The 24,798-nt window shown below is 45.0% G+C and overlaps 2 protein-coding genes across 3 annotated transcripts in view; one reads left to right on the top strand and one right to left on the bottom strand.

The window, feature by feature from the left end:
• The window catches only part of strc1 (stereocilin 1), a 405,552-nt gene that overhangs the window by 172,601 nt on the left and 208,153 nt on the right, over positions 1-24,798 (bottom strand). The window lies entirely within an intron of this gene.
• The window catches only part of igdcc4 (immunoglobulin superfamily, DCC subclass, member 4), a 68,176-nt gene that overhangs the window by 29,951 nt on the left and 13,427 nt on the right, over positions 1-24,798 (top strand). For both annotated transcript variants that reach the window (XM_015343311.2, XM_015343310.2), the window contains exons 4-16: positions 6,249-6,382; positions 10,731-10,865; positions 12,130-12,282; positions 12,696-13,106; positions 14,331-14,495; positions 15,110-15,247; positions 15,702-15,872; positions 16,368-16,601; positions 18,479-18,586; positions 19,124-19,307; positions 19,551-19,678; positions 22,857-23,027; positions 23,616-23,756. In XM_015343311.2, coding sequence (XP_015198797.2) covers positions 6,249-6,382; positions 10,731-10,865; positions 12,130-12,282; positions 12,696-13,106; positions 14,331-14,495; positions 15,110-15,247; positions 15,702-15,872; positions 16,368-16,601; positions 18,479-18,586; positions 19,124-19,307; positions 19,551-19,678; positions 22,857-23,027; positions 23,616-23,756 — 2,273 coding nt within the window. The remainder of the gene's footprint in view (positions 1-6,248; positions 6,383-10,730; positions 10,866-12,129; positions 12,283-12,695; positions 13,107-14,330; positions 14,496-15,109; positions 15,248-15,701; positions 15,873-16,367; positions 16,602-18,478; positions 18,587-19,123; positions 19,308-19,550; positions 19,679-22,856; positions 23,028-23,615; positions 23,757-24,798) is intronic.

The following is a 24,798-nucleotide window of genomic DNA, read 5'->3' as shown; positions in this document are numbered from 1 at the left end:
ACAAAGTATGTCACTTCCATTTTGAGAACGTCCAGTCATTGTGAACTGAACACATGTAGCAAAGATCTTGAAGTCATCAGAGGTTCAGATTCCTGCCTCTCCATGCTAGATGTGTCGTTTTGCTTACAGTTATTACATAAGATCTCAGTATTGTTCTTGGCACTTTTCTACTAACAATGGATCACTGCCAGGTGTTAAATTTGGCTGGGTTTCCCGCAGCACCATAAAATCGACACATTGCCTTGTGTGATATCGTGTTTTATAAGCCTTTGCATGTAATAAATGAGTGCAGTAAAAGTGCTCTATGTAATCTGTACCAGAAGGTGGTTGATAAACCAAGTGTCAGTTCCTGTACAGGGATATGCATGGAGACAAGTAAGAGTTACAAGAAGATGCCAGCCAGAGTAGCTCTTATGGGCTGAAAAACAAAGTGAACATGAATCGGTTGCAAATCAGAATGAGTTCCTTCGTTTAGAACCGCTGCATATCATAGCTGATTCAGCCCTGTGTTTGAACAGGTCACTGTCCTTTGGTTCTCTCTCACTTAGACCCAAGGGCACCCTGTTGTGCTATGTAGATTGACCCAGCTGCGTGAGGAAGTGGTTCATCCAGCCGGGAAGAGAGCAGCCTGTGTCTCGGGCCCTGGGCTGGAGCAGAGCCTGTGGGTCACGTCATGCTGAGCCCGGTGTTGTAATCTGTCCCAGCTTGCTACGCTTCAGAGATAAGAGCGAAGCTGCTGGGTTCCTCTCTCCCCTAGGTCTAAAGGTCAGGGTCAGAGAGTGCAGCCCCCTGCAGTGGCAAGCGCAGCACTTTGTGAAGAGGTACTTGACTCTGTACAGAACACAAAGGGATAATGAAGACACCTGGAAAAGAAAGTGAGACCTGTCCTCATCTGTTCTTAAAGGAGGAAAAGAAAACCAGACTAAAAAGTTTCACCTTAAATTTAATCAACTTTTCATCATGCAAACCATGCTGTCCCAATCGCATAGTTGATGTAAGAAATGCCGACTTTATTTTGTATGGAAACAGTGGGCTTATAAGTGACGCTTTCGTTGTCAAGAGCACTAGGATGGGTCTCCCAGGGTCCAGAGTGTTGTCTGAAGGGAGTGCTATGTGCCTGAGGTGTGCAGTCTCCCAGAATGTGAATTTTTAAACCTAGGATCCTGAGGGCATTGGAGATTTTATTTTTGGAGGTTTTATTTTTGCTTCAGAAACCACCTAATGAGCACTGCAGGTGCTCTTCAAATTGTTGCAGGTTTTATGATTAGCTGCTAAGAAGGGTTAAACGTGCATAAACCCAGTTGCACTGTGTAGAAAACGTGAACATTTAGTCAATGGAAAAGACAACAGTGCACTCTGAGAAAAATATTTCCAGTTAATAGTTGCATTTATATCTGGCTTCTTATCATAAAGTGCCTTCCATATTGTCAGATTTATCCACCACTGCAGTGCACCTGGGTGAGATGTGGAATGATCCCAGAGAGAAATTCAGCAAGGACATTAGAATGACACCTCTAATCTTTCAAAAAGTACAATGGGATCTTTAAAGATCAAGCAGTCTCTTTAATGATTCCTCTGAGGGACAGCTCCTTCTTCAGCATAGCCTCCCTTGTCCCAACACCCATGTCACACTGGTGACGGCAGTCTCCATGTTGCTCTCTGGGTCCTATAACCTTACCCGTCTCTTGGGCTCACCTGGCTGCGGTTTTCACACTGTACTGCTGTCAATCCTATCCATCCCTACCGCCCTGAGCCACAGCTCATTTCCCTCTCTCTTCACTTTCATCTTCTCCCCCAGGAGGAGTACATAACAGATTGCACCGTAAAAAACATCTTTTCATATTTCTTTTCCTTGGTTTTTCCTCACGATTAAACAAGCTGCAGATGTTGACTAAAGGCCCTGAGGTCCACAAGCTGATTTTGTTGTGCTGAAACACTTCTGCATGGAGATTGCAAAACCGACAGGATGGGGCTGCGTTGCTTAAGGGGGAACATGTTCTTCTCCAGATAATCTGTGGTGTTTGCATGCGATTTACTGCCATTGTTCACCTCAGCCTCCAGCATTAGTGTATCTGACTTAAATGGGTCTGCAGACCTTTTCAAGACTTGGAATCAATGGGAAATGTGAGAATACAGGAGAGTGCCTTTCATCTGAAGGGACTTTTAAACCATGAAGCTCTCACCCATACAACTGCACAAAATCCAGCAAATGAGTGATGTGGTATACAGTAACTACAGGAGCCTGTAGGAGTAACATGATTGTTCTGATCCTCAGCTTGTGTCAGGAGCACAGCACAGTACCTAGTACTTGGTGGGTGGAGAGCTGAAGTAAGTGTGCAAGAGAGGAGGGAGAGGGATAAAGAGGAGTGAGATTACAGGAACTGGGGAGAGCGTGATGAGAAAGAAGTGAGGAGAGAAAGGGAAAGAGAAAAGTTGGAAAAGGGTTGGAAAGGAGAGAGAAAGTTGAAAGTGTTAGTGATAGGAGATGAGATGAAAGCAGGGAAAGTACCGTGTGCACTGACAGAGTTAGGCTTCTAGGACTGTATAGGAGCATGGAAATGAAGTATAGATCTTCTAAGCCATACCACTGCAGAACTGCCAGCCAGCCTCTTCTGCAGCTACTTCTTTAGCCCTGCTTCCACAGATGATTGCAGTGGAAGAAAAGATGTGGAGTAGAACTGGAAGGCTGCGTTGAGGTTTTTGCTTCCTCCTCTAACTACAGGGCCGTGCAGGGTGGTGACACATGCATGGGTGCTGCCACATGTGAGTGCCACACACACGCAGCCTTCAAAACTGACACAGCAAGTAGCTAATAAAACACCGGCATACTATAAATATCTACTGTGAAGTTTCAAAGTGTTTCATGTTTAGAGACCATGGTCACCGGCCAGGTATTCCAGGGGTTCTGTTTTCTAACCCTGTCCCTAAGTGGCCCAGGGTGCCCCAGGGAGCTGTGTCGCCAGCTGACTAAGTCAGGCGTTCCAGCTGGGTTGCGCTGGTTCTGCTCAGAGCCCTCTGCTGGGGTGTCACATATGTGCATGATACAGAACTAAGGTACTGTACTGTATCTGTGAGTTTCTGAATGTTTGAACCTGTTCTTTTAGTAAATTAATCATTTGTTTCTCAAATTGAATATTGGGTATGTTTATGTGGTTATTTTTTATGTGTCCATCTCATTGGAGTACAATTACAGCTCAGCGCTGTTTGCTCTTCTCCAGGTTCTTTATATTGCTTTAGTCACCATATCACTGGAACATGTTACTACAAGACATGGCACCATCTCAGGCTGTGGATTGCAGTGGTATGAGGATACATTCATCACAGTATTTTTGTCATTTTCCATTTGTTAGTTGTGAAGGACCACACCACTGAAGATACCTTTCGGAGATTCGTGATGGTGCCAAGTTGAGGCTTGGTTGAAGCTTTCTCCTGCTGGATTTAAACTGGACACACCTGCCTTACTTGGCCTACTTTGCCTCCTGTGGAATGAGTTCATTTGATTTGCCCTTAGGGTAATGGAACATTCCACAGGAGCAGTAATTAAGATATAACAGCAGTCAGGTACATAGAGCTGGGTCTGTATTTAAGCTCCTACCATTTATTGAGAGTGAGTAGTAGTTAAGGTAGTGCAGGAGCAGATATTTTACTCATGTGCTTTGTCATCAGTGGACCAGCCTGCATTCTTAATACCAGGGAAAGTTTGAAGGATTTAAGAGATAATGAAAATCTTGCACAGAGTTTTTTAAGAGATTGGATTTAATTATGAAAGTAAATCCAGGGTGAATTTTAGCATTTTTCCTTCGTACATATTCCTGGTTATGGTGTTAATACTCCAGGAAATTAAGGAAATCTAGGAAAGCTGTCTGTAAAAGGCTAAACCACATAGGACACATCAGTCCTGGAACACGTGTCTTCCAGTGGTGGGAAGACTGGCCGGGGATGGGCGAGCCCAGTTGAATGTACTAGCGTTCCAGTGAATGAAAATGAAGATATTTTGCGAGGAAGAGAAATGGAGGAAATTGGACTGTTCGAGCTCTTTTAGTGGAGTACTGAAGGACTGAAGAGAACTGAACGCTCTTTCGCTTACTAATAGCTCTATAATGAACTGTTATTTTTGGGACTGAACAAGAACAAAAGGGAACAACATCAAAGGACTCCAGAGGGGTTCTGCAAGCCAACAGTGCCAGACCATCTTAATGCACGTGTGATCCGGCGATATGCCGGTTCTGGGCTATTATTTGTAATGGGTCATTACAAATAATAATGGGTCAGCATTCACTACAAGATTTTATTGTGTACTTCTGGTTACAAGCAAGAATATACGGATGGTGCAAAACAGTGGAATTCTCAGTACAAAGGGAACCTGATCTCTTACGCATCTCTGTGCTTGTGGGGAAACAGAACTGATAAATATTGACGACTCTCGCTAAATGAATTGATGACGCTCTGACCTGCTGCTGCTGCTGTTGTGCAACCGTGTAATGCCTGGTTCCACGCGACCCAGATTGAGAGGAATGTGGTGTTTGTTTGTTCCCTCTGTGTCCCCGAAGCCGCGCACGAATGTCAGTGGGAGGAATGGGCAGGCTCTCCTGCGGGCAGGGGTCAGGAAATAAACTAGGGCAAGTGTCACACCTGGAAACAAGCCAGGCAGGGATAATTTGATTTGTGCAGAAGGAACCACGGTTTCACGGCAACTTTACAGAGTTGTTTATGGAGTGTTACACTGAGAATGAATCCTGTATTCTGGACATTAGGTCTGGTCTAGGCTATCTCATTAGCCAGCTGTGACTCGCATTCCATTAACAAGAGTGCAAACTGTCAGAGCACTACTGGGGTTGGGTCTCCCTGTGCAGCTGGAGCCTGAGACTTTATGGGTACTTGTGTAGCTGCAGTGGGTACTTGTGTATACCACAGCATGCAGGCTGGAGGAAGGTGGACATGCTGCTCTGAGGGCTGCAGTGATAAGCTGAGGAGATGGGTATCAACAGAACAATAACGTCACCTCTGAGCTCAACGAAAGAAAGTTTAATGATTTTAGATGAAAGTAAAGTGTGCTCTATTTGCACTATCAGCCTTCATCTGCAAAGCCATTTGTAGAGGACTCCAGCCTCTCCATGGTGTGAAGGGCTGGGGAGTTGGAGCTATGCGCATGTAGCAGGGGCAGAGTGCTGGAGTGCACATCCCCCTTGTGTACAGACAAAGCTGGAAAGAAAAGGTCTCTCTGCAGGGGTAAAAAAGACCAGTGGGATCCATGCTGTGGTTGGAACAGAGCTTCTTGCGAAAGTCAAGTCAAAAGTCATTCTTCATGAGCTTGTCTGAGCTAGTGACGTAGGATCATTGTCAGACAATTTTAAAGACGTATAGGAACATGTGCTTCAGAAATGTAGAAGTTCATGCAGTTGGTGTTTTCTGAAACCTACCCAGACTAACTGTATGGAATAAATGTCTTTTGTCATAACATATACTACCTGAATTCATTGATCTTGAAGGTGTAGCACTGTTTCAGAGTGTCAGGGCTGGTGGGAGCAGAGTGCTTTATATTTAGACCTGGATAACGGACTGAATTTCTGCTCCAGCCGGCGTGCTGATGAAGTGGAGGTGGGAGGCTGATGAGAACAACAACAGAAAGCTTGGAGAGGTGATTGTGGCTGATTTTTTCCTTCTCATGGGAGCTTCCACCCCAGCAATTAGAGATGTTTTGCACACTTATCAAAAAGCTGGAGGTGAAAGTAGTTTCCAGGCCTGCCTGAAAATGAAAATTATGCATTTGCATTTCCAAGTCACTGCTGTTCATTTAAAACAGTTGGTGGAGGTGATAATCAGTGATCTGAAGAGAAACTGTCGAACGTATGCTGATTTGAGACTGGCATGTGGACAGACTAGTTATGTTAGTTATGTTTTCTTTTGGTAGAACAGTAAAAAGTAAATGTCTTGAGCTTCGTGACTGATCAGGCCGGAGTTCTCCTGATGCTGTAGCACTAAGCGGACTGAGAGCACATGCCTGCACCCCTGGATGAGGCTCAACTCCATCACAGGGTTGCACTCTGCAAGGCAGCATGGTACCTATTTATTCTGCTATGTAAACTAAAGCATTGGCATGAAGTTCCTTGATCTGAGTGTTCCTACCAGCAGAAGGACTGTGGCTGAAATACATTAGCCCAGCTATGCTTTGCACCCGGTCCCTGCTGTGTGCAGTGGAGAGGCTGGCCAGGGCTGCATGTTTATCTGTGTTCCCTGTCGCCTCACAGGTTCATCTCTCTCCCGAACGGCGTGTTGCAGGTCGTTGGTGTCCAGGAGGAGGACGCAGGGGTCTATCGCTGTGTGGCAACAAACTCGGCCAGGAAACGCTACAGCCAGGATGCCACTCTTACCATCGTTCCAGGTAGGCATGTCTGAATGACTGAGCCTCGCACCCAGAACCAGAAGGTGTCTCAGCAGTTCTACTTGTGTTTATGCAGCTGGGCATTTCTCTGGAGTAACCAGGGTGAAGTACCTTGCTCAAGGGTACCAAAGCAGTATCCCACTTGGGATTTAACCCCACAACTTTCAACTAAACATTAAAATGCAATACAGCTGCACAGTTAGTTCGAATTAGAATTAGAGTTACATAGACAGTCTGTTCATTTACAACTGTAGTTGCAGCCATGCTCCAGTAATTGTAATTATAAATATAACTTATAAAGAAGAAAATGGCAGTTTGTTTGCTTACCATGATTCAACACCCATAGGTAGAGTGATGCACTTCTTTTAGTGTGAGACATTTTTCTGTCGGATATAATATTTAGACGGGAATCGTCATCCATCGGTTATCTGTTAAAAGATTCCCAAGATGCTGGCTCCTGTGTTGAGGATCACTCTGTAGATCGATAACTTGAATTAAGGAAGAGATCAATCCATTCCTCTCTTTAGTCCTGTTTCTGCATTACCCGTCACCTCCCAATCTCTGCAAATGAAGTGTGTGGGAATTCAGATTTAATGGGTACCTTCCCTGGGTGCAGATACAGTAATAGGCAGGAAAGCCAGATCCTCAGAAGAGGGTGTATTCATTATAGGGCAGTAATGGTGTCCAACAGGCAGCCTGATTTAATTTGCTTCTTGAGTGAGATCAGATTAAGGATTTCTCAGTTGTGCCTAGAGCTGTATTGGGTTTCCATGGTTTATAATGGTAATAAATGATCCCAACCTGGCATTTCACATTATCCGAGGGGCATCACTTTCAGCACGCAGGGGCTTGTAGGGGGTGTAGTAGAGTTCTGTGCACGTGGTGCCATTTCAGTTGCAGGCAAAACACTAAATGAGAGCTCTTGGCAGGGTATTCTAATTCATTAGTTTCAGGTTTTATAGTGCCATTTCATGTCCTTAAAGTAGAAGCTTGGCATTTGTACTCAAAATCCTTTGATCCCCTAATAAAGATCACTTATGAAAAGAAACGTAGGTGGAGGAGATGTGAAATAACTGCTTCTGTGTGATGCATGCTCCAGTCTGGCCTCTTTCCTTTCCTCTGGCCTTCTTGGAATAGAGACTGAATCGTGACAAGACCAGTTCAGGACCGGGCCCACAGATATGGCTGATGTTTATGACAAATTCAAAGGGACTGTTTTCCTCATCCCTAGTGTTTGGTATCCACTGTATTGAGGAGGTGGGGGAGTTAGCACTGATTACAACACAATATAAGTACTACGTTTTTGACGTTCTGTGGCTCTGATTTATTTTTATTATCTCATGACTATCAAAGATTGTTCTCTGATAAATGTATTTTTTAAAAATTTGTTAAGTCTCTAAAAATATTGTATCAGATCAGTTTACAATGTTCTTGGAAGATATCTGCTTTAGCAGTATTGGGTATTAACTCAGGGTCTGTGCTAAAGAACCCTAGCTGTGTTTGTGAAGCTGGCTCCCTGGGACCCTTCAAGAAAGACCTGATTAGATTTTTGGATCAATAAGCTACTGGGCAACCAATCCACCCAGACAAGTCAAATTGCCTCCTGTTGTTTGTAACCTTCATGCTCCTTGGTTTGTTTTTTGATCATGTTATTTTTTCATGGAATGAATGGTCTAGAGGACTGAGGTGTGTAAATCTGCTGATAGCACACAAGTACAGGGGATGAAAAATCACAGTAATGCAGATATAGACTCCTGAAGTAAACATTCAGGAGGTCACCTATGGTGCACATCTGGAATTGGCTAGAAAGAAGACTCAGTTGCTGGGCTGAAGTACAATGTTTCTGAACGCAGTCAACAGCTTTTTCTCCTGGAGAAAAGAAATCAAATACAATTACATGTTAAAAATCAAATACCCTTTTAAAAAAACATTTGTTTAATGGACAAAATTGTTTTTTAAAAAAGACATTGATTTTTTTTTTGTTCATTTTCTCTCTCACTGGGTCTACCTTGTAAATATGTCTTTTTCCATTAATTTTACTCACAGGAGCTAATTTAACATTCCAGAATGCTGCAGGAGAACAAGGGGAGGCATTGTTCCAGCTGAAGGTCTTAACTAGTGGGTGTTTATACAGAAAATCAATACACAAATATTTCATCCTTTTAACACTATCAATCTGTACCCACGTCACACTCTTCACTCTGTATAAATTGCAGCCCCTCTCAGTCTCCTTCTTTCACAATCTGTACAGCCCCTTCTTCCTTTTTTCTATCAACCTGGAATGAATTTGTTAGTTTTGAGAAGGTTCAGTTAACCACACAAATGATAGAAATCAGTCCCTCCATAACTGACACTCAGTCAGTAAGGCTATCAGGTGACAGGTAAGGTTTGAGTTTTACAGTTGCTTAAATTCTCCTTTGACAGCAGGTACTAGATCCTAGAATGCCTTATACTTGTAACTTAGTTTGTTACGGAAGCAGTGTCTTAATTCCTTAAACTCTTTGCAGAAACATTTTTGGCTTCAAAAATCAAATTACCTTAATAAAGAAAGCCAAATGATAAAAGCGAGTAAACTTTAAACCTGAATTGTTCTTACTTTTTTTTAGAGAAGTTAAAAAGTTGCGCCTCTTGCAAGAGATGGTGTGAGTGTGGGAGAAGAGAAAATATGCACTTTTTTAACTTAGTTTTTGCAAACTTATTGCAAACTTATCTTTGCAAGAAAGTAATCAGATTGTATCCCAGATCTTCAGAATTTTTGTCACAAGCATTGATCCTCTAATGGAAGGCAGGACACAGCTGTGCCTTCTGGTCCTGCCCTCTTTTCCAGCTCTTCCCATGAAGCCTTCAGCCAGCCCCTGTTGCAGAGGTTTTAGACATGGGGTGGGCAAGCGTTCCTGGGCTGTGATTGGACAGCCCTGCCGCAGAGCGATGGACAGCATTTGTTATCTGTCTGTTTGTTCAGTGTCTGGAGTTGCAGCTCAGCCACAAAGCCCTGCAGATGTAGCCTCACTGAGTGGCAGCTGTTAGAACAGAGCACAAGGTCACACACAGGCAGGCTGCTGTACCACAGGCAGGCTGCTGACGTCACAGAGGAGTCTGACCCATTTAAGCTGTAGCCCTGGGTGCATCTATAATTGAGAGGCATTGTAATCTTAATTATTCATTTATGTGCTTATTTCCCAGCAGTGTGCTCATCGTTTTTTAATATAATTTTTAAACAGCACTGGTGGGATTCATTTAGGCTGATAAAAAAAACAAGTTTTGATTTATATTAAGCATATTATAAGTTAAGAAATTATTCATGTTCCTTTCCAGTATTGAAAGTGTTTTTCTTCTTAAATGTTGAGATGATCGTGTTCTTGTTTCATACTGTCTGTGCTTCTGTGCCAAGTCTCCTGCTTTCTGTCAGGGAACACCTTACTTACTCTTATAGTGGATCAATAGGAAACTTTTTACACGATTAGGCAAAACCAAGAGAATTTCAGCTGAGCAAAGTCTTTAGCAGCAAAGTTGCTTTTGTGTTTTGTGTGAGAGCACAGCGTGTTGGGGAAGACTCTCCTCTCTGGCTCTGTCCATCTCCCTCCCTCTCTTAGTCACTGGTGGCTGATGTTGGAGAACAGAAACTGTGGTTCCTTACTGAAAGCTGAGGAAAAACCTTGTCTTGCTGTGGCCATGTTCTAAATCACACGCATGCAGCTTGGCAACAAGCTTTTAACGGGATCTTTGAGCGCCCTTTGGAGATATGGATTGCTGAGTTTTTTAAGTGTGGTGTGTCTTTGTGTACGAAATGAGAAACTGTACTGTTTTTTTATTGTATATCCTTGGAATTTTCCAAGCTGTTAGACCTGGATAAAGTGGTGCATTTAGGATTGAGCTATATCATTTCAACAAATAAAATCCATGAAAGGAGAATGCAGCACAGACTGTTAGAGTCATTGATTTTGCACAGTAAGAATGTTGCTCTACCCAGGTGCATAATGTCCAGTTTTTCTCCTGCAGTTCCTCCACAGTTCCAGTGTGTGTGGGGGGGTGTGAAACTGAACTCTACAGAACTGCTCCCTGTTGCTCTCTAGTGGTCATTAAGTGACCCTTGATTCACCTTTTTCTTTGAAACCATGAAAAACAGGCAATACCATATGCTTTTCCATTTCATAATACACTTTTAACACATATGCTTAAGTAAACAGCTCAAAAGTCTAATGCAGCACCACGGGAATACACGAAAGAACATGATTTAGAGGACATACAGTACATATGGGTATACTTCAGGAATGAAGAATAATTTCTTGCTGCTGTTTTTGACAGACCCATCACCTGTCACCCCCCACCCCCCCACCTGTCCCCACAGGTCCCCCTGCTGGCCTGGAGGAGGTGGTGATTGTGGCACCTCCGAGGAACACCACCGTGGTGGTAGGCAAGATGACCGTCATGGAGTGCATGGCCCAGGCTCACCCCACACCCTACGTCTCCTGGATACGGCAGGGTAAGAAAGAGGCAAGCACATGCTCTCTGCATGGCAGGACGTGAGGGTGAATGGGTGAACCCTCTAAGCTGTAATGTCACAGAAAGCAACAAGCACTGGCCAGGGTTCTAAGTAGTACTAGGGTTTTAAAACTCAATGTCTAGAGCTCTCTCCTCTTGCAGCATTCAGTCCCACATGGCTCCTTCCACTGCTGGGTGGCACACAGCTGTACTAGCAGGTACTCAGTGACTTAGCTTCACTTTAGACACCCCCGTGATGTGTGATGGCACGTGGTACCCAGATGTGGCTGTGGGTGGCTTTTGCTTTGTGTCTTTGCCTGTGCCAGAGGGTGAGGCTGTGGCCTCTGATGCCAAGCCTAGATTTGCTGAGAGCTCGTACTGTCATTCTTTTCCCCTTAAGCTGGCCAGTGGGATTCCCCTGCAGTCCTCCTTCAGACTGAATCAGCTCTTGGCTCTGTCAGTCCCAATCTTGGAATACACATAGGCTCCAGTGGCACCAGTGCTGTTAACTAACCTATTAGGTTAGTAATGTCACATTAAATGTATTAAGATTTTAAGTGCTGTAACATTTATTATGTACTGGTTCACTTCTGGCAGAATGCAATTGCTGCTGACACAGCCTCTTAATATCAAATTCTGCTTCTGGGTAGCTTTACTTATGGAGATCCAACGCTGGAACAGACATTCCCCTAGGTGTACTCTCACTTGACAGGGCAAAGGGGTACCATTGGCTTGGACCATGCGCTAGGCAGCTGCCGAAGCAGATCTTACTAGGCAGAAATGGTTTACGAGCACACATTCACTTTCAGTATCTTGTTGCTACAATAGTTCTATATTATACTAGAAGTTCCTGGATACATACCTGTCATACAGTAAATGCCAATAGAGAATTCTTCCAGAAAGACCTGTACCTCTTAAAACTAATCCCACTCACAACTGCTGTGGTGGGACAGTTTCATGGGGGCACTTATCCTTTACTTACCACCTGACTCTAATCTTGGCATGAAGAGGGTGTTTCGTAAGGCATTTCCCGGTCGCCGGATCAGCTCAGCTGAGCTGTGGGTCAAACCCAAATGACATGTCTGTACCACACAGGAGGAAGCGTGAACATGATGTCACGGACTGTCTTGGTGTACAGGTGGTCAGATACAGGTATTCCATCTGACCCTCTGCAGCTAACCTTGCAGTTAGTCAGCCCGCGCCAGGCTGTTAGATGCAGCTGTGCCCCTCAGTACTGAGGGCTTACTGCGTTCTTCAATCCGCAGACGGGAAGCCGGTCGCCACTGATTTAGTGGTACTGTCCACCAACCTAATGATTGCGGACACACAGCCGCACCACGCGGGGGTGTATGTCTGTCGCGCCAACAAGCCGAAGACCCGAGAGTTCGTCACAGCGGCTGCTGAGCTCCGAGTACTAGGTGAGTGTGGCTCTCCTGGGCCCTTATCATGCTACGCTTTCCTACACCTAAGCTTGCATTTTGTTTTTGATGTTTTATGTGCCAGTGGTGCAGCATGCATACTGGGTAAGCTGTGCCTCTATTGTACCATATCATGCCACTCTGTGCTTAACCATCCCGTGCATAGCTCATCCAACCTTGAAAGTGATCACCAGAACAGGGTTCAACTACAAATGAGATGCTTTTCGATATGTGTCTCTGGTGCTTTTCCTAAGTAATAGTAAATGCATTGAAATCCTATTTTGCACTGTGTTTGCCTTTCTTGGTTTTTTCCTTTTAGATATATGTGCTGCAAGCTTAGTGTGAAATGCTGTCTAATAACGGCCCTAACCTAATGCTGCCCTGTCTGTTACTCAATCTGTATTGCCCTCCAGCTCCACCCACGATCTTCCAAACCCCGGAGACAGTCTCGCTGTCCCGTGGGAACACAGCGCGGTTTGTGTGCAACAGCTCCGGGGAGCCCCCTCCCACCCTGCGCTGGTTGAAGAACGGGGAACCCATCCAGTCCAATGGACGAGTGAAGACCCAGAGCCCGGGGATCCTGCTCATCAATCAGATTGGCCTGGATGACGCCGGGTACTATCAGTGCATTGCAGAGAACAGCCTCGGCACGGCCTGTGCCACGGCCAAACTGTCGGTGATTGTGCGCGAGGGGCTGCCCAGCGCACCCCACATTGTCTCCGCACAGCCCACCTCCAGCTCCACCATGCTGCTGTCCTGGGAGCGGCCGGAGCACAACAATGACCAGATCATCGGCTTCTCAGTGCACTACCAAAAAGCCGTCGGTATGATGCTATCAGTCAGCCATCAGTTAAACTTTATTTTATATTGTATATGTCAAGGCAGACTTCCTTCACTAAGATCAGTACATTTTAAAAACAGTGTGCTTCTTTTCTTCTCTTTTTAGCATGGAAGAAACCTTTACTTGTTCATTTTAAAAACAAGTCCAGTGCAATAGAAAATTACTGCATGCACTGATACCACATTTGCTCCTACTGAGATACATCAGTGTTTGGTATTCAGGGAAACAAATATCCTGTTTCTGGATATTTCAAGCTTTACTTGAAAGCTTGCAATTACTTGCTTATTAACATGTGTATATCACTGATGAATAAATATGCTCTGCTTCCATGGGGTATTTGTAGAAAAATCCTCAAATGGATTAGATGCTTGTGCCATGGAAGAGTGTCTTTTCCATCCTTGGACTGGAAAGTCCAAAGCCTGTTGTCCTGGGCCAGGCTCATATACATTTTCCTGCTGGGAATCAGTCTTGGTGCCCATTGGTCTGTCCTGTTTTTTGGCATGTGTTCCACTCCAGCCCTCGGCTACATTATTTTACTTATGTGATTAAACACTTCTCAGCAGGACCCCGAAGGGTTTGTAGTTCCTGTGTGGTGAATGGTGTTATACTTCAGGAGCTGTAAAATGCTAGAAAAGTGAAATGTGTCCAGATTAGCCAGTCTTTTTCTTGGTCAATTGAGAGCTTGGATGGGAATGAATGCCAGGGGACCCTGAGGGTTTTGAGAACCAAGTATGATACCCCTTCTTTACAGGCCATTGTAAATTAGGGATGCATTGGACTCGTTCCTGGAGGTCTGTAAAACCTAAGTTGTTTACTGCTTTTTTTAACTAATTACTTGCTAATTGGTCTGTATTACCATCTTCCCATGTCTGTAGTGGATGGATTAAAGTGATTCAGCCCTAAAGGAACAGATTTTGGGCACGGCTGCACAAAATCAAGTGCTAAACACCTGGATGTTCGTTCTGACCAATGAAGTGAATAATTAGGACAATTAAGTAATTAAGTACTGATTTGCAACAAAACACATAATTTCTCTGTAGGGACTGGTTAAGGACACTCCCTTCTGTCAGCTCCACGACAAGGCTGGGGCCCTGTGTAAGACAAATGGTAATACGGCTATGGTGGTACATTGCTGCTATGTATGCAGGAATATGCTGTCTGTTGTGAATGTTATGAATGCAATGTAGAGATGTTGCTCTTCCCCCAGGATCAGATAATATGGAGTACCAATTTGCTGTGAACAACGACACTACAGACTTCCATGTAAAAGACCTGCAGCCCAACACTGCTTACACTTTCTATGTGGTGGCCTACTCACCCATGGGTGCCAGCAGGACCTCCACATCGGTCACTGTACACACGCTGGAGGATGGTGAGTGATGGAACACCCTGAGGCTTTCAGAAACTGGACATGGACAGCACTTAGGCAGGGCAGCTGAGAAAATAACATACTGGTCTAAGCGATGAGAAAGGAATTTCAAATAAAAACATCTGAATACATTTCTTTATTTAGTCTCTCTTAGAAGAGAGTTTCAGGTATGGGTTTCAATCCCTGTTATGAGATGTCCTATGATTCATTCATTATTCATTATTGTTATAATCAGAATGAAATTAGCAGAACTGGGAAGATGATTTAGATAGCCACAGTTCTTTAATAACCCGCAGTGTTTGGAGATGTATTGACAATGTCCGACTTTTAGAATGTGTGTTTTTATGTTTAGGGGGAGAGTCAGATTGAAATATAGATGTGTGTGGCTGGGGGGTCGGTGTATCTCTCTCTTAGCCTAGAGCTTTAGTCTTATCTCTCCTGTGCACACGGCAGACTCCTGAGGGACCATGCGTTTATAACTTGGCCAGAGAAGCAAGTCATGGTCATGGCATTCAGTCGATCTGGTAACTCTGGATTCTGCAGCAGCAGTGCAAAATGGCTGCGCTCTCCGTGTCCATCCCTGACCTGATACTGTATGTGTGTGTTCCCCCTCGCAGTGCCCAGCGCCTCCCCACAGCTCTCCCTGCTCAGCACCTCCCCCACCGACATCCGCGTGATGTGGCAGCCCCTGTCAGTGGAGCTGAGCCGCGGCTCTGTGACCCAGTACCGTATCGACTACTGCGCGCTGGAGGAAGGCGAGTGTTAGTTCTTATGATGCCTCGGTCATGATGCATGTCCCTGTTTCCCAGCTTGTATCACACGTTAAATATAATGATGATAACAACACCTGATTTGTTGCAATAGCTTGGCATCATTTATGTCCCTACATCAGGATTAGGGTATCGATTTGTTAGGTTGCCTCCGGAGACAGCCATCTTGCTATAAATGATTTAAAGGTGAATGCGAGTACACTTTAACAACTTCCACGTGGTTATAATTCTTTCTTATCGTAAAGTGCTTTGGGAAGCCTCTTTTAAATTGCTATATAAAAATTATTATGATGAATTATTTATTATTACAACTATCATTATCATCATCATCAGATAGGTGGTTTTACATGGTGCCTGTCCTGCATGTCTAGTTAATGGAGAATATTGTTTCTCAAATGACGGGCTGTTAACTCTGTGGGATATGTGTGTGCCTGAGCAGATCAGGTGTACTCTCTGGAGGTGGCAGGCAATGAGACGCAGGTGACGCTGCATGGTCTGCACCCCAACAAGCTCTACCGTGTCAGGATCGCGGCAGGGACACGTGCAGGATTCGGGGCTCCTTCCGAGTGGACTCTGCACCGCACCCCAGAGCGCTATAACCACACCATGGGTGAGAGAGTGGGCTACACGCTGCGCGTAGCCTTCGCAGGAATTCGGCGAGAACTCGCAACAGTCTGCTTTTAGCAAGCAGCGATTATGCAACTTTGTTTAAAAAAAGAAACAATTTATATGATAATCTCTAGAATACATTAAATGGATTGAAACGTGTTTTCTGTTGAATTGCTTTTTGATGCATTCCTGGGTCAAAATGCTACAAGCAGATTTTTTCTGTGTTCTGTAAATTGTATTCTGTTGTGTAATATTATTTTATCTCCTTATGTGTATCTATGCAAATATGTTACCAAGCATAAAATACCCACTACATCTTCATGTCTGATGCCAGAGCCTACAGCCCTGAAAAATCTTGTACACTTCCTTGCCTAATTAAAATGTCACATGTGACTAACGTTTTTAAGATTGAGTACTGAAGCAATTTCAGTGCCTCAGAAGGTTAACTGGCTAAAGTTAGGTACCCAGGCTAACTGTGATAGTTTCTCCTTTGTAGTGCTCTTTGCCCCAACGGAGCTGAAGGTCAGAGCCAAAATGGACTCCCTCCATGTCACATGGCAACCACCAGCCAATCACGCTCAGATCACGGGGTATAAGCTGTACTACCAGGAGGTAGAACTTGAGGACCCTGCCAATGAGGAGAATCCTGAAAGTGCGAGAGGAGGTGGCTTGGAGGGCACCACCATCCGCCTGCGGAAGAAGGCCAAGCATTATGACATCACAGGCCTGGGTGAGTGAAGCCAATCCATGTTCTGTGTGGACAAGGGCTACAATTGATATCTTAGGTTGAAGGGGGGATTTTAAATAGCTAGGGAATTGCTTACTCACTCATACTGATTACCAAGTCATCATCTTTGCTCTCAAGTGCTTAACAAGGAGATCACTCTTAGATCAGTCAATACGTGTTTTGAGATTTTTGTGTAAATGTCAGCCACCATGATTGCCCATATAGTTGAGTCTGCAGTCATTGTCTATTTGCCTGTATCTGGATGTAAGTATGCGATTGAGTTTGTGTATGCTATTTTTCTAATTAAATGCATATGAATCAAGCAAATAGCTCTATGTCTTTGCTGGGCGTGAGTAGGGATGTACAGTGCTCTGTCAGACTCTGTTGTGATGCGACTGCTGTGCTGTCAGAGCAGCATATCCTTCTCTGGCCTCCCTCAGGAGTGCAGCACCGCCTCACTGCGCTAGATAACAGAGTGCTGCTCAGAACCGGGACAAGCACTTGTCTGATGAGCAGCTGTAGTCATTTTTACAGTTTGACAAATTGATGCACCAAGGATTCGTCTGCTGATACGGCAAGATAGCTCCCCATCCAGTCACATGTCAGGGCTGACAGGCTGCCACGCTCTCCGAGATGTGAAATAGCGCTCTTATTAGAAACTCGGCACAATCACGCCCGCCATGGTGCTTGTTACCAGGGCTTGGAAGCTCCTGGCTCTCATGAGCAAACAGAGGCTGCTTACTGGGTTCCAACAGATAGAGAGCGACGTAAGCTTTAAACAGCTCTGGAAACTGGGTCATACACTCAGTCCCAATTGTAGGAGTTTCCTCCACATCGTGTAAACACTGCTGTTACCTGGAGAGAACTCCCTAGCAGACACCAACACTGTGACTCTATGCTAAAATGTTCAAATACTTTAAACAGAACCCCCCCCCAAAAAAAAAAAAACACACACATGAGTCACACAATACTGAGGCTGTTTGAGAGTCTGGGCTTATTATTGGTGCTTTTTAGCTAGAACGTGAAATAGGTTAGTAATTGAAATATTGCATTTCTGAATAAAAAATCAATTTTAATTGGAAAGCCAGGAGGCTTTGAAAAAATCTGTCACAGGGAACATTTTCTCAACTCAACACCAAAATTGGAAACTCCCGTTCTCAATTAGTGATGCAGACTCCTACCTTTAGTTCACTGTTTGTGGGATGGCTGGCTAAAGCCCTTGCAGCTTATCTTCGTAAATCAGACCAATTTGCATTCATTATCATTATTAAGGGATGGATTCACAAAACGAAGAGGCAATTTGTATCAGGTGGAGTACTCCCAAGGCCCTTTATGTTTAATAACATCCTAATATTCATAGTTGTGGGATGTGATGAGGAATTCTATATTAAAAAATACAGAGTATTTTTCTCTGGAAGAGGCACAATCAGAGTGCTCTGTACAACAGAATGTCCAGGGTAATTATTGTCTTTCTTTGTGAGACCTCTATAGAATTACGTGAAAGCCAGTTCTCAATTGACCATGATGCAATTTCTGATATGCATATGTTGAGCAAAATCCCCTTTACTGTAACTTAATGACATACACCCTCCTTTACAAGCTCAGCAGAGTACACTGGAAGCTCCTGCAGCCTTTATAATCTTGCAGTTTAGAGATGTGTCAGTAAATGCAGATTTAATCTCTTTGGACATGATCTCTGCTCTTTTATTTATGACAAATATATAATTTTGTCTCACCTTTAGGGGAAACATTGTAATAGCTTTTAAATTTGAGATGTTAACTTCACACCTTGACACATTCCTTTATTAATAGAGGTAGAGTGAGGAGGCTAATGAAAAAACCAGCCCTCAAGCTCAGTCCCACCTGTTTGTCTGTCTTAGCCCCTGACCAGCTCTATGAGGTGAGGGTGAGGGCCTTCAACAAACACACCGATGGCTATGCTGCTGTGTGGAAGGGCAGGACTGAGAGAGCACCGGTCACTGTAGGAGGTAAGGTTGTAGACAGAGAGTCCTGTCATGACGGGTGAGCAAAGACAGTGGACAGCATGGAGCCAGGCAGCAGAACGTCCTTTCACCTTGGCTGAGCACAGACATGAGAGTGTTTACAGCTGTCAGGGCTAGACTTCCTAGCCAGTTCGGTGTGCGCCTCAACAGCACCCTTGACGCAGTGTCAAAATCTCCACTGTAATTTAAGAATTAAACTTTTTTTCCATTACAGGTAGCAGACCAAAAAATGGAAACACCAACGTAAAAAGTCACTTAACAGGGCACTGAGCCACGACGTTCTGTCAGTACGGCCTGTATGTGTCGTGTCGTAGAGTTTACCAGTATCTGGAACGCTCCTGAAAGGATACAGTCAATTGATCTGCAGTTGCTCATCCATTTTGTTTTGCTCTTCCAATCTGCTCGTCTACCTGTAGTTGGTCAATAGTTTTCTAGCGTTCAGTCATTAAAGACGCCAAAACTTCAGAGACCAGCCAGTGCAGGTTAGTGCTTCAGCTGCGGTTGTGTTCCCTGTGTTTTCAGAGCCGGCCTTACGCAGTCTGCCCCCCCTGCCCCCCACTGGTATCCAGGCGACCGCAAACAGCTCCACCTCTATCTGGCTGCGGTGGGAGAAGCCGCGTTTCAGCACCGTCCGGATCATCAACTACACCGTGCGCTGCAGCCCCTCGGGCGTCAAGAATGCCTCGCTTGTCTCCTACTATACCAGGTGAGCAAGAGCTGCAGGGACATACCCCCACTCCACAGCCGTGCTGATCAACTAGGGGTTGGTGCTTTTTGAACACCGTGCATCCCTGTCATTCTTGTCATCTTTCAGTTGTGGCGTAAGGCAAGCATCTGGAAGAATGTGTTTGGTGTGTGGTTAAAAACAAAGATTGACGTTGTTTGATATCATATATGGGCTCTAGTGGGTTCCAGAGTACTTGTGGCCCTCATTGTTCCGTGTGCACAGCAATGCCCAGGAGATCCTGGTGGGGACGCTGAAGCCCTTCATGCGGTACGAGTTGGCGGTCCAGTCTCACGCCCAGGGGGTGGATGGGCCCTTCAGCAAAGTTGTGGAAGAGTCTACCCTTCCAGACAGTGAGTACCCGTGAGAACATCTGCTGTCCTCTCTTTCAGTCAAAGCTCTCTGTTCAGGAGATTTCCTGGTTGTTTCTGCAGCAAATCAGAACTGCAGGTTTGCAAGAATTCCACAATGGCCCTTAAGAAAATTAGAGATTCATTTTCTTGCATTCCAGAATTTTTTCATGCTCGTACATCCTCTTGCGCAGTGCTGTTTCACAAAACCACATCCCACATACAATTCTGTACTGAAGGAGTTCAATTAGGTAGCTGCGTCAGCATGCGTAGGCTGCAAAGGAACAAGTAAAGATTTATTCCATATAGAAAGAAAAAGAGAGACAACGTTTTGACTTTAGAGCTTTCTTAAGGAGCCTTCTTCACACCTGAAGAATGCTCCACAGCTGAAACGTTGTCTCTCTTTTCTTTTCAGCATGGAATAAGCCTTAACTTGTACAGCCTCTGTGCCGTCTGGTATTTGTCTTGGAATGAATTGCATCACAAATTTTCTTTACAGATTTTCTAACATTTCATACATGTAACTCTCGGAATGGCCTCTGACATGTGCTGTGATCAGAGTGATACCCCAATTGAAGAGGTATTACAGAAAGAATGCGCACAGACCACGAGGGAAGGATGATATCAGCATGAATGAAGTTTAACCGTACATATTCAGTTCTACTGCTGCTAAAGTTAGTTCTACTAGGCTGCTTGCGAGAGACAAAGGACGGACTGTCTTGACTCTGAGCCAGAGCAGCCCTCTCTTTGCAGGTCTTTCTTTGCCGGCCAGTGGGGTGGCTGACAGGCTGGTGGAGATGATTTAGTCTTGTTAGCATGCCAGTCTCTTGCAGCCAGCCTGGGCACTACTGTACAGAGAGCAGCCCTTTGTCTTTGTGAGGAGTGTGCTGCTGATGGAGGGGATTACGTTACGATGGCCAGGGGAGCTAATTGGCAGTGATTAAGTGCGCAGATGGAGGAAGTGGCTCCTCTTCTGCCTGCCAGACCTCTGTCTATCCTTTATCCTCTCTCTGCCTAGTGTAGTACCTGCCCACAGAGAGGGAGGATGTGTAACTGGGTGTACAATACTTAATCCCTCAGCAACACTGCATAAACAGGGCCTAGCAGCTAAAATCAAGCCTCCCAGCAACAGAACACTCTTTCAGTCCTAACCTTTACTGCTGCTCCTGGACAGCCAGTAGTGTGGCATAGGTCAGGCTCATGTGAAAATGTGAAAGGGACTGTGCTGGCCTGAGTTCATCATTTGGAGTAATGCCCACCAAGATGCGCAGAATCTTTGACTCATTGTCTAATTGTCTCATTGTCTCAAGCCTAATTCAGGGGTGCATCTTCCAATTTCTTGGATAGGTGAGTGATATGCCCCTTTAAAATGCATCAGCAAAATTTTGAAAGCTAATCTAAATCTTGGGCCCAATATTTTTTATTGCAATCAATGGCGTCTTAGTTATCTGGCAAATAGATTGAGATGTGGGTTCTCCAGAAAATAACAGGCTGTAACATAAAGTAGCCCAGCTGATTCAGCTACAGGTAGATGGCTGATGTCACTGTAAGGGGATATGTGTTTCTGTGGTCCATGTTGAGCAGGATGGCATGTGTTTGTGTTTCAGTGGTATGCCGAATGAAGGTGTGAGGTTTCTCCGTCTGTTTTTATCTTTGCCGTCGCCTGCTTGGCTGGACTTACCCTGTTGCGCTGATGTGGATAAATTAGTTTTATTTTTTGCTTACTGTCTTATAATTAGAAGCCTTCCCCTGTCAAGTAAATAAAGTGGCGTGTTTGCCGTGTATCGGAGGAGAAGGGAGCTAAATGGAGCTGGGAAGGGAGTGAATGATGGCTCCCCTGGGGAGCGCCATCTGTTCTGCCAGCAGAGTTTGGACTGAGGCAGCGCGGTGAGAGAGATTTCCTCCACTCCACTCCCGCACAAAGCCCCACGCTCCTCTCTCCTGCAGGCTTCCTGTATGTTTTAAAGTTCTGAGAATTCTGTAGTTCCGACCTCTGTGTCCCTAAGGCTGCTTTCAATGCTGGAGTATACACGATGCACTCTCCTCCGTGGGGCTCTGCAGACAATGCCTCTGTCAGAAAACTGAGGCCCAAATGGAAGAGATCCATTTTCGGGGTGCAGCTGTTGTAGATTTCTGGACTGCAGTGATTCAACGAGCGTCAAGTCAATCTGACAGACTAATATAGATGGGTTTTCATTAGCATGGGAGATAAGAAGTTAATTAACCTGGTGCAAAGTACTGCTGGGATCTGGAAAGGACTTTTCTGGGTATCCATCTCAGGGTGTCATAGAGTGTTGGGTTGCACCCTGCTGGAGGTGGCAGAGACATCTGGTCTTGGGCCTCTTTGATACTGGTAATGGCTGCATTCTGGCTCCAGCCTAGAAAGGGAAAAGAATCTTGTTGGTTTTTGCACCAGCCTTGCTTAAAGTTTGTGCCATTTGTGTTGCAGAAAAATATCCATGTTATACACATTTTAGAAAAAGATTCCATGTATTTGATGTATCGTAAGTCTATAAACAGAGATTCCTGAGTGCTAGTCAGTACTTTCAAGATGTTGGAAATTTTGTCTTGATCGCCTAGAAACTGTTTTAATACACATTGCCAGCATAATCAACTCTCCGCTTCATGATATCAGGAAATGCTAGGATGCTTTGAAAGAGGATGTCTGTGTTTGAAATACCACTATGGTTTTGGTATTGTTTGCTCCTGTCTCTCTGTGTGCACCCACCACCCACCTACCTCACCCACTCACCCTGTGTCTCCACAGGACCCTCCACCCACCTACCTCACCCACTCACCCTGTGTCTCCACAGGACCCTCCACCCACCTACCTCACCCACTCACCTTGTGTCTCCACAGGACCCTCCACCCACCTACCTCACCCACTCACCTTGTGTCTCCACAGGACACACCACCCACCTACCTCACCCACTCACCTTGTGTCTCCACAGGACCCACCACCCACCTACCTCACCCACTCACCTTGTGTCTCCACAGGACACACCACCCACCTACCTCACCCACTCACCTTGTGTCTCCACAGGACACACCACCCACCTACCTCACCCACTCACCTTGTGTCTCCACAGGACACACCACCCACCTACCTCACCCACTCACCTTGTGTCTCCACAGGACACACCACCCACCTACCTCACCCACTCACCTTGTGTCTCCACAGGACCCTCCACACCCCCGGCAGAGCTGCAGGTCAGACCGCTGAATCCTCACGCTGTGTTTGTGCGCTGGCGCCCCCCTTTGGAGCCCAATGGCATCATTGTGGAGTACAATATCCTTTACAGCGAGAACAGCAGCCAGCCAGATAACCTGTGGAGCTCACTGTCTCGAGAGGGTGAGTCTCCTTGCTTCGAACATTACCACAGCACACACCTGCCCTGCTCCCTGTGAATCCCTGTACACACCTGTGCACGGCTGATGCTTTCACTGTGCTGCGTTTCCTCCCCCACCTCTTAACCTTCTGTAATAACCTGGCTTATTTCTATAGACCTCAATTTAAAAAGCCGGGCCGTCACTTTTCTATAATACTTTGTGCTTCTAAATGGTGGCCTTTTCATTTTAGGACTTCAGGTGGTATGACATGGAAATGAATCGTTATACACAGAAAACCTTCTAGGAACAAACCCTTGAATAGGATTTAACTTTGAATAGAAAGTTTATGAACAATGTTTTCTCTGTTAAATGTAGCTAATGCCTGCTTTAATGAAGTGACAGTTCAGGAACAGTGCTGACCTACAGTATGCTGTTCTGTAATGGAAGTCATTTCACCTGACTTTCTCTCCCTCTCCTCTTCTTTCTTCTCTTTTCCCTTTTTCTCTATCCTTTTCTCTCCTTCGCTACGTCTGTGTTTTCTCCTGCTCTTTCTCTGCCATCTCTCCTTATCTGTGTTACCATTTCTCATGCTCTTTCCTCTTTCCCTCAGGGAACACCTTCAGCACAGAGGTGGAGGGGCTGCAGAGCGCCACGCGCTACTTCTTCAAAATGGGGGCCAAGACCGTGGTGGGGGCAGGACCCTTTTCCTCAGTAAAGGATGTCCACACGCTGCCAGAGACAGCTGAGCCAGGTAGCCACCAGACGGGAGCACCTCTCCTCCGTGTGCCACCTGCAGGGCTCTTTGTGCAGTATAGAAACCACTCTGCTTTTTCCACGGATTGCAGATCGAGTCCAGCTAAATTCCCATAACCATACGGTATATACAGTAAGCGTGAAAATAATGCCTCCAAGCTTTTACTGTTGCAATCAAAATACAGCGAGCAAATATTACCGGGAGGATAAAAAAATGCTTTAAAAGCTCTCCTGTTTTTTGGTGTCATCTCAGTCTGGGTTTTGTTCTTGTACTGCTGGTGCAGAGCCCTCTGGCTCTCAGCCTTGTGCTGGACACACAGGACAGTCTGAAAAGCTGCAGGGGGCTATTCCACTCACACTTGAACCCTTGAGAAACCCATTGACATTCCCTTGAGAAGTCTTTGAAACAGTCTGTTTCTAAGTCTTAGTTTCCATTAAGGTATTTCCCCCTTTCTTAAAAAAAATGCATTTATAATTTTTCAGGAATTTCCATCATGAAGCACAACAGCATGAAGTAGATTTAGAAATCACCTCTGTGCCTAGTTGTTGGTAGGGGGATCGACAAGACAAACAGAATTTGTGTTCTCAGTGAAATGCAATGTGCCTGTCTTCTTCTTCGAATGATCAAGGTTGTTGTTTACTGTACTCTTCAAAAATTTACATTTCCTTTTTCTGAGCTTGTTTTGCTTATGCACATGCAGATACATTCACCCATGTGCCTTTTATGTTGATATTTTCAGTGAAAACAGTGAATTCATTCAGCCAAACTGCGTTTTATTGATAACTGTGAATTGAACTAGAATGCCTGTGGCGGTCCGAGATGATTCAGCATGGGGCCATGTTTGAAATGGTACACTTTAACTGAACATTAATAGACAAACAACATTATGGAAATTGTTTAAGAGGATACCACAAGTCACACTACCTCAGCCCTTTCTTGAGTTCCATAAGCAAGAAGGTGGTAGCTGGATGAATGCACAGACATAGCCATTGAAGTTTATAGCTGCACAGCTCACTATTCTGGTTAGTGGACTGGCTGT

Source organism: Lepisosteus oculatus, chromosome 5 (assembly GCF_040954835.1).
Source record: "Lepisosteus oculatus isolate fLepOcu1 chromosome 5, fLepOcu1.hap2, whole genome shotgun sequence".
Lineage (NCBI taxonomy): Eukaryota > Metazoa > Chordata > Actinopteri > Semionotiformes > Lepisosteidae > Lepisosteus > Lepisosteus oculatus.
This window is presented reverse-complemented; position numbering and strand designations above follow the sequence as displayed.